Genomic DNA, 10,150 nt, shown 5'->3' with positions numbered 1-10,150 from the left:
CACTGTGAAGCAGTATATAAGTCTAAGTGCTATCGCTCTTTTTTTTTTAAAGCACTGCGTGAGCTTCCTTAGTTCGAATTCAGGTTTTGAATAAAAAAGTTTAAAGCCTTAGGAATAAACAACAGAAGGTTGTTTATTTTGGAGAGATTTAGTTTTGGAGAGTTACAAAAGATCTAAGGGTCCAAACTGATTTGAAATATGATTTTGAAATTAATTATAGCAATCCTTCCTGTGGGGAAATGCCGTCGTTTTGAATTCTTGAGGAAAGACTTGATAAGATGGGACTTTGAAAGTTGGATACTGGAGGGAACTAGAAGGAACTGAGCCTTGGTGGAGCAGTGGGCTAATGCCTCCTTAAGTAACACCAGCTGCCTGCAATTAGTGCAGCTTCGAGTCCCACCAGGCTCAAGGTTGACTCAGCCTTCCATCCTTCCGAGGTAGGTAAAATGAGGACCCAGATTGTTGGGGGCAATTAAGCTGACTTTGTAATAATGCCGCTTGGGGTGTTTGTGTGAAAGCCCTAACAAGCAGGCATATAGAAGGCTGAGTCAAGGTTGACTCAGCCTTCCATCCTTCCGAGGTAGGTAAAATGAGGACCCAGATTGTTGGGGGCAATTAAGCTGACTTTGTAATAATGCCGCTTGGGGTGTGTGTGAAAGCCCTAATAAGCAGGCATATACATAGAATGAAGGCTACTGCTAAGCTTGTAAGCCGCCCTGAGTCTTCGGAGAAGGGCGGGATATAAATGGAATTAAAATAAAAATAAAAATAAAAAAATATACATAGAATGAAGGCTACTGCTAAGCTTGTAAGCCGCCCTGAGTCTTCAGAGAAGGGCGGGATATAAATGTAATAAAAATAAAAATAAATAAACTAAGGATTACAATTACAGGAGAAGAACATTTAAATTTGATTTCCTAATATAGAATGGAATAGTTTAGCAGTGGAGGTACTGGACAACATTTGTGAACAGTGGATCCAGAAGTTAAATTTAAAAGAGTCTGCCATTAAAAATGGGCTATGTTTAAAAGATGATAAGGAGGAGGGAACAGGTTTTACCGGACAAGACTGAGCCTGATTTGAAAATAGATTTAAAAATGACAGGCTACTAGAATGATATGGGGAAAAAAAGATGTTACACTGGATATACAAATGAAACTGACTGATGTCTTAAATCATTAAAAGGCATATACACATAAGAAAGCAAAAAAGGATAACTTTCCTGTATTGGATTTATAAAAGAGACCTGTTAAAATGAAAAATGAAAAATGAAAAAGAAATAAAGGAATAGGACATTATCTGAAAGGATTAAAGATCAAGATTAATTAAAAGTAAAAGGAAGGAGTTTAAAGTTGGTTGATTTGATTGAGGTTAAAATAGATATTTATTTATTTATTTATTTATTTATTTATAATTGAATTTCTATACCGCCCTTCTCCCGAAGGACTCAGGGCGGTGTACAGGGCAGTAAAAGCTTTACATACAAAAGTTAAAATGAAATTAAATTAATTAAGCCCTAACAATAAATAATTAAAAAATACCCCAAACCCTTAAACCATATGCTGTGATCTCTGGTAATGATGAATGGACTTTTGCTGATCAGGATTGAACAATGGGGTAACAATCAGGATTTGTTTATAGATAAGAGATAAGATAGGGAAGGAAGAGAAGGTGATAAGTTACCAACACTGTTTATACCTGTGGCGAAGGGGAAATCATTTCTTTCTATCTCTCTTTTTTCTTCTTCACTACATTCTTCTTTTTCTTTTTCATTCCCCTTCCCTACTTTTCCGCACTTTCTATTTTTTTAGTTTTATTCTATCATCTGTTCAGTTTGCATTTTTATCTTTTTTAATTATGACATTTAAGAAATTTATTCTAAGGAGAGAGAGAGAGAGAGAGAGAGAGAGAGAGAGAGAGAGAGAGAGAGAGAGAGAGAGAGAGAGAGAGAGAGAAGGATTCTGTGGGTCTCATCCTGACACAGCAAATTTGTTTTCCAGATGGCCAGATCTGAAGTGTCCAGGTTCCTGGAGAGTTGTGTGCTTCCAAGGGCTGCAGAAGGAAAGACACTAGTTTTCAGAGAAGGATAAAGAAAGGCTGCATTAATAGAGGGATAGAATCAAGATCACGTGACCCAGGAGTACCGCTTTACCAAGTCTTAGTAAAACCGCCCTTGGAATGTTGCATCCAGTTTTGCTCGCCACAATATAGACAAGATGTCGAGACTCTGGGAAAAATGCAGAGAAGAGCAACTGCTGGAGAAGGGGGTTGGACTACATGACCTCCAAGGTCCCTTCCACCTCTGTTAACCTGTTAAGGTTAAGGCTTTCACCAGTATTGAAAAAGCCCCACGTGAGATGTTTCTTCTTGGATGTCCTCTCAAGATGGAAGCCAGGAAGGGTATAGAATGTTGGAGAGAGAGAGAGAGCTTACACAATACACGTTTGCACACGTCATTGGGCTACCTCCTAACTCACCAAGTGTAAAAAAGCAACAACCACACTGCCCAAGGGAACGTCAGTGACAGCACTGTTGCCGTGCGGCGAAATTCAGAAAGTAAAAGCCTCTTTAGCCAAGCTGATTTGAAAGGGGCCGATGCTTTTGAAAAGCAATATTACTGCGAAGCAGCTGAATCGGAAGGCAGAAAGCTATTCTGACCCAATAGATTTATAATCTCTTTTTCCCCCCCTCCCCGAGTTTCTGTAATTGCAGGATTTTGAGCTGTTTTTAAAAAAGACATGGCTGAAATAGTCGTTGAAGTCAAGTGGCATAAGGCTTCTGAAACCGTTAACCTTTTTTTAACCTCTGCTTTTCTGTCTCAGCCTTAAGTTTATATATCCTCCTTCTTTCAGGCTATTCAGATTGTGTGTGTGTATGTGTTAAAAATTGCTCGAGAAAGACACTTGCTTTAAGGCAAAAGAAAACAATGTCTCACGCACTGGCTGGCAGTTTTATCCATGACGCTTCAAATTCCTTTTGCTGCTGACTGCATTTTCACCTTCAAATCCTGAAGGTCACCAAAAGGTAATGTTTTCATTAAAACATACCTGTTAGGTTGACCTGAAGCCCTAACAAAAATAAATCCCTTGAAAATGCAGACACCTGAAATCTCTTGGATTCTTCCAGAGAGAGGGGGAGGAGGGGGGGGAGGGAGGAGGGAGGAGGGAGGAGGAGAAGGAAAGGAAGGAAGGAAGAAAGAAAGAAAAAAGGAAAGAAAAAAGGAAGGATATGAAAAGGAAAAAGAAAAAGAAAAGAGGGAGGGAGGGAGAAGGGAAAGAAGGAAGGAAAAGATAGGAAAAGAAAGGAAAAGAAAAACAGAAGGAAGAAAGGAAGAAAAGGAGGGAGGGAAGGAAGAAGGAAGGAAGGAAGGAAGGAAGGAAGGAAGGAAGGAGGCAGGGAGGGAGGGAGGGTGGAAGGAAAAAAGGAAAGAAAAAAGAAAGAAAAGGAAGGAGGGAGAAAGGACAAGAGGGAGGTAGGAAGGAAAGGAGGAGGAAAGGAAGGAAAAAAGTAAAGGAGGGAGGGAGGAAGAAAGGGTGGAAGGAAGGAAGAGGAGAAGGAAGGAAGGAAGGAAGGAAGGAAGGAAGGAAGGAAGGAAGGAAGGAGAAGATGTAGTAGTAACAGGAGGAGGAGGAAGAGGAGAAGGAAGGAAGGAAGGAAGGAAGGAAGGAAGGAGTCCTTAAAAATCAAATTTCTTACCTTGTAGGAATCTCTGATCCTAAATCTGACTATTTCCTCACCTAAAGCATGCTAAGAATGCTATCTGCTCTACGGTTGATAGATACACACGTAGAATAATGATCACGATTTAAAAGAAGCTGCCTGCTATTTCTGCTTTGTGGGAAAAATGGTGACTAGGTAACTTTCTGCTTTGAGGATGTTAAAATATGCTTGATGCTTGTTGCATCACCCTCCTAGTCTCCTCGGCTTAAGCCAGAACTGAAATCAAACACTATTCCAATCCAACCTATCTTTAAATAAATGAGCGTCTCTTGAAAAAAAAATAGGTCATCTGGCCAATCAAATCCTTCTCATGTAACACTGGGCTATCAATCTACATATTTACACCATCTGCCTACCTACCTGTTGATCTGTTATCTAAGCATTGAATTTAGTTCACACCCTTTCATGTACAGCCCCAGTGGCAACCGGTAAAAATCTCACACTATATTTCATCGCCTGGTTTCTGGCTTTGCTTTCAGTATTCATGTTTCTTTTCCTTGATTATTACTGTTCTGTACCAGCCTGCTACCGGCCCTGCAGAAAAGGCAACCCCTTTACAAACGGCAAGAGGCTGGAATAACATCTGCCAAATTTATTACTACAAAAACAAACAAGACACGAACCAAGATACAGGAGCTTTGAAACACTATCTGAGCAGTTGCTTTCAGCAAACCAGCCCTCCCCACACATTCCCTTTATAAAGAGTTCAGGGCGTGGCTTCTCTCTGCCTCCTTCCGAGAAGCCCCATTGCCTTCCTCTGTTTACTCCTACTTGACTGCCTCCTGCGTCGGGCGTCCTTGAACAGGGCCAGCTGTGGGTCATCTTCATCCACACTGTCAGGCTCACACAGCTGGGTCTCCATGGTGACCAAGTGGGAGGGGCCTGCCTGAGGGCTATCATCAGCAAGATCTTCAACCCCCTCAGCAAGGTCTTCAACACCCCCCTCCTCCTCTGAGTCGTCCGACCCAACTGCCGAACCCACAGGCTGACCCTGAATCACAACACTTACATTCGATAGTCATTGAAGTACCCCTTTTCGGTCAATTTGGCACAGCTCACCTCAGTAGTAAAACTCTGAAAACAGAGCCTTGAAGAAATCTATCTGTTTTTCAATAAAACAGGATGCTTCCAGATTTTCAAAATCCAGTGCTACTTAATCACACACTCTCAGGGACAGCCGGAGCAGAATTTTCTTTAGTGAGAAAAAGTTAATTCTTACAAATATTTATTATGATGGTATAACAACAACAGCAACAACAACAACAGAATAACAGAGCTGGGAGGAACCTTGGAGGTCTTCTAGTCTAACCCCCTGCGCAAGCAGGAGACCCTATAGCATTTCAGACAAGGGGCTGTCCAGTCTCTTCTTAAAAACCTACAGTGAGGGAACACCCACAGCTTCCGAAGGCAAGTGGATTATTCCACTGGTTGGTTGTTCTTACCATTATTTTATTTATTTATTTATTTATTCAGTTTATATACCGCCCTATTCCCAAAGGACTCAGGGCGGTTTACAAGGCAAAATTTAAAAACAATCCAATGTAAAATTAAAATAAATTAAAATAAATTAAATTAAGTCTAGCCACAAAAATTAAATCACAATTTAAAAACATTAATCCCCTCAGTCCAGACCAGATAGTTCAAAGAGCCAGGTTTTTAGGTCCCGGCGAAATGAACGAAGGTCGGAGGCAGTCCGGAGTTCTGTTGGCAGTTGATTCCATAGGGCAGGCGCGCCCACAGAGAACGCCCTCCCCCTGTGGATCACCCGTCGGCAATCCTCGACCGGCGGTACCCTGAGGAGGCCCTCCCTGTGGGAGCGCACAGGACGATGGGAAATTGACGCTGGCAGCAGGTGCTCCCTTAGATAATTCGGGCCCATGCCATTTAGGGCTTTATAGGTCATCACCAGCACCTTGAATCTCACCCGGAGGGCAACTGGAAGCCAATGCAGCTCGCGGAGAAGAGGTGTTACATGGGAGTATTGGGAGACTCCCATTACAACTCGCGCGGCTGCATTCTGCACCAGTTGAAGCCTCCGAGTGGTCCTCAGGGGCAGCCCCATGTAGAGCGCATTGCAGTAGTCTAGCCGGGAGGTCACGAGCGCATGGGTGACTGTGAGTAGGGCATCTCGGTCCAGATAGGGCTGTAACTGGCGGACCAGGCGAACCTGGACAAAAGCTCTCCTGGCCACGGCTCCTATATGATCTTCCAAACTGAGCCATGAATCCAGGAGGACACCCAAGTTGCGGGCCCATTAGGACATTTCTCCTTAGTTCTAGGTAGCTCCTCTCCTTGTTTAATTTCCATCCATTGTTTCTTGTCTTGCCTTCTGGTGCTTTGGAGAATAGCTTCACTCCCTCTTCTTTGTGGCAACCCCTTAAGATATTGGAACTCTGCTATCATGTCACCCCTAGTTCTCCTTTTAATGAAACTAGGCATATCCAATTCCTGCAACTGTTCTTCGTATGATTTCGTCTCCAGTCCCCTAGTAATCTTGGTGGCTCTTTTCCGCACTCTTTCCAGAGTCTCAAGATATTTTTTTATAACATGGCAACCAAAACTGGATGCAACAATCCAGCATTACTTACCAATTCTTCACGTGATGTTTGTAAAATCTGACAAACTGAGTAATTCTCAAGGCCGACTTTAAGTTGAAACTGGACTTGTGGCAGTTAAAGTCCCTTCAGTTCTGAAGTCAACCTTTTTCTCTTTCTTTACTATTTTAGATATACAGGATCTCCCAGATTTTAGGCTGCCCAGTTGCTATCACGAGGATCTAGAGAATGGTTTTTGAGATCGTTAAGGCCATGCAAACGGGCATTATAGTTGTCTATTGAGATTCTCAGTCACCTAGATCAGTCACCCAATGATGCTATTTCCAAAAGGCAACTGGACTTTCTTTTTTTTTCTTTGAAAATGTTTAGCTTCTCATCCAACAGAACTCCTTTAGCTCTGTTGACCAATATAATAATAATAAAGTTGGAAGGGACCCTGGCAGTCGTCTAGTCCAATTCCCTGCTCAGGCAGGAAACCCTATGCCATTTCAGACAAATGGCTGTCCAGTCTCTTCTTAAAAACTTCCAGTGTTGGAGCACTCATCGCTTCTGGAGGCAGGTTGTTCCACTGGTTAATTGTTCTAACTGTCAGGAAGTTTCTTCTTAGTTCTAGGTTGCTTCTCTCCTTGATTAGTTTGCATATTATTCCTTTGCTATTCTTCACTCCTTTTCATTTGTTTGACCTGAGCAAATTCACAACACATACCACAGAATCAGCAACACTTCAGGAATCAAGTGTGTGGTAGAACTGCAGAAACTTCACAGTACCAACTCATGAAATAAAAGTTAAGGTTTCCTTCTGCACTGCAGAAATGAGAGCATCTTACCAAGAATTCCAAAATCAAGAGAGCTAGTTTGGTGTAGTCAATGGTTAAGACATCAGGCTGGAAAGCAGGAGACGGTGAGTTCTAGTATTGCCATAGCCAGGAATGCCAAATGGGTGAGTTTGGGCCAATTATGGGGAAACTGTGAGTTCTATTCCTGCCTTAGGCCTGAAAGCAGGCCGAGTGTCTTTGGGCCAATCACCAGGAGACTGTGAGTTCTAGTCCCACCTTAGGCATGAAAGCTGGCTGGATGACATTGGGCAAAACACCAGGAGACTGTGAGTTCTAGTCCCACCTAGTCCTACATGGCTTTGGGCCAGTCCCTCTATCACAACCCAACTGACCTCACAGTTCTTTGTTGTGGGGAAAATAGGAGAAGGAAGATATGTTGGTTATACCTGCCACCTTGAGTGATTTGTAAAAATAATAAAGGCATGATACAAATAAAATAAATAAATCTAAAGAAGGAATTACTGTAGTTAGGTGGAGTGAAGGCTGAACGTTTTCCCTTAAGTCATCCAGTTTCTTCTCCACGACTGCTTTCAAGATTTCTTGAAGGGTTATGTGAAGTGAGCTGGATTTGCTTTGAAGAAGGGCCTCATATGATGAAGCTGAGGGGGGGGCATCATTTTCTTGATCAAAGTGAAGGAGGGACCTCGAGAAAGAAATTCATACCCGCTGGTAGAACTTCAGGAGAACTTCTTAGTGTTCCATCCAAGTGCCAATCAAAGACCCACACAGTCCTCTTCTCTCGGGAAGATCAAAGAAGTGTTAAAACGTGAAACAGATAGCAGAATTATTCTTATTTCCTGTTATCTCCGGGCAATATGTAGATAAATTAATTTCAGCCTTGTGTAAGTACAGTAATTCCCCAGTAAAGAGAATTGGCTGGACCGATGGAGACATCAGATACTATATCCAATTCGCTGCCATGACGCACACGAGGACATTGGTCTCAGTGAGGCACATAATTAGAAACCAAAAACTCATTTTCCTTTCCTTTATTATTATTTTTTTTTACTGAAAATTTACTCATATTTTCCAGATTGCAACAGATACCATATTTATCGAAAAGGAAGCGGCTCTGAATTTAAGATAACGTCCCCGCAAAGTGAGATTCGACCAAAACACCCAGCCCTACAAATGGCATCAGCTCCCATTATTAGAAAGAATGAATGTGACGTCTTTCTTGTTTTTAATGTGAAATGATGTGAAAGAGAGAGGAAGGGAAGGAGGGAGAGAAAGAAGAGGGGTAACAGACGACTAGAACCCATAAGCTATCATTTACAATCATTAATGCTTGGTTATACTTTGAGTGTGTGTGTGTGTGTGTGTGTGTTTTAATGCTGTTTCACTATGTGCATTTTTTTAACGATTGCCTGCCAGGGGGGGAGTTTTTCTCCTAAAAGGCAGCCTAAAAAGTTTTCAAATATACACAAAGAATCTCAGGGGGAAAAAAAACAGTTTAAAGTGATGCAGGTAATCCTTGATTTACAACCACAAGTGAGTCCCAAATTTCTGTTGCTAAGTGAAACATTGAATTTTGCCCAGTGGTGGAATTCAAATACCTGAACAACCGCTTCTCTAGCCCCTGAGGCCTAGAATGGACTTCCGTAAGTGGCATCCATGCACTTCCTGTGGGCCGTTCTAAGCCTGGGAAGCCTCCTCCAGGCCTCCCAGGCCTAGACTGGATTTCTGGAAGTGGCATCCACACACTTCCGGCAGGCCGTTCTAGGCCTGGGAAGCCTCCTCCAGGCCTCCCAGGCCTAGACTGGATTTCTGGAAGTGGCATCCACACACTTCCAGCAGGCCGTTCTAGGCCTGGGAAGCCTCCTCCAGGCCTCCCAGGCCTAGACTGGATTTCTGAAAGTGGCATCCACACACTTCCGGCAGGCCGTTCTAGGCCTGGGAAGCTTCCTCCAGGCCTCCGAGGCCTAGAATGGAGTAAAAAAAACCAACTTAAAATGAATGGGTATCATTCTTTCATGGTCATCTTTGCTTGAGAAAATTGCCCATAAATTTCAGAGCCAGCTTGGTCTAGTGGTTAAGGCACCTTGCTAAAAAGCAGGAGACCATGAGTTTAAGTTCCACCTTAGCCATAAAAGCCATCTGAGTGAATTTGGACCAATCACCAGGAGACTGTGAGTTCTAGTTCTGCCTTAGGCATGAAAGAAGGCCGGGTGATTTGGGGTCAGTGACAGTGGTGGGGGTAGTTTTGGGATCAGACTTACATTTCAGAACTCAAGTTTGCAAACATCAAGGTTGGTGACAAACCATATGCTAATGCTAAGAACTCGGGGACCCATAATAGCAATATTCCAATAATAATAATAATAATAATAATAATAATAATAATAATAATAATAATAATAATAATAATAATAATAATAATAATAATAATAATAATAATAATAATAAGAAGAAGAAGAAGAAGAAGAAGAAGAAGAAGAAGAAGAAGAAGAAGAAGAAGAAGAAGAAGAAGAAGAAGAAGAAGAAGAAGTTGGAAGGGACCTTGGAGGTCATCTAGTCCAACCCCCTGCTCAGGCAGGAAACCCTATACCATTTCAGACAAGTGGCTGTCCAGTCTCTTCTTAAAAACTTCCAGTGTTGGAGCATTCACCACTTCTGGAGGCAGGTTGTTCCACTGGTTAATTGTTCTAACTGCCAGGAAGTTTCTCCTTAGTTCTAGGTTGCTTCTCTCCTTGACTAGTTTCCATCCGTTGCTTCTTGTCCTGCTTTCAGGTGCTTTGGAGAATAGCTTGACTCCCTCTTCTTTGGGGCAGCCCCTGAGATATTGGAACACTGCTATCATGTCACCCCTCACCCTTCTCTTCGTTAAACTACACATACCCAATTCCAGCAACCGTTCCCTATATGTTTTAGCCTCCAGTCCCCCAATCATCTTTGCTGCTCTTCTCTGTACTCTTTCTAGAGTCTCGACATCTTTTTTACATCGTATTTGAGGGGCTTCTACAAAGACGAGGGGGTTATTTTCCAAAGCACCAAAAGGCACAAAATGGATGGAAACTAACCAAGGAGAGAATCAATCTA

General features: G+C 42.4%; 1 protein-coding gene across 1 annotated transcript in view; it reads right to left on the bottom strand.

Annotated features, from left to right (window-relative positions):
- The window catches only part of GATA3 (GATA binding protein 3), a gene marked incomplete at its 5' end in the record, with an annotated part of 137,638 nt that extends 132,896 nt beyond the window's left edge, over nt 1-4,742 (bottom strand). The window contains one exon of the mRNA XM_081331901.1: nt 4,730-4,742. Within this exon, the coding sequence (XP_081188027.1) occupies nt 4,730-4,742 (13 nt within the window). The remainder of the gene's footprint in view (nt 1-4,729) is intronic.
- Nucleotides 4,743-10,150: the final 5,408 nt, after the last annotated feature.

This window comes from Vipera berus (assembly GCF_964194415.1).
Source record: "Vipera berus genome assembly, chromosome: 6".
Lineage (NCBI taxonomy): Eukaryota > Metazoa > Chordata > Lepidosauria > Squamata > Viperidae > Vipera > Vipera berus.
The sequence above is the reverse complement of the archived record's forward strand: the minus strand, read 5'-3'. Positions and strand labels throughout refer to the sequence as shown.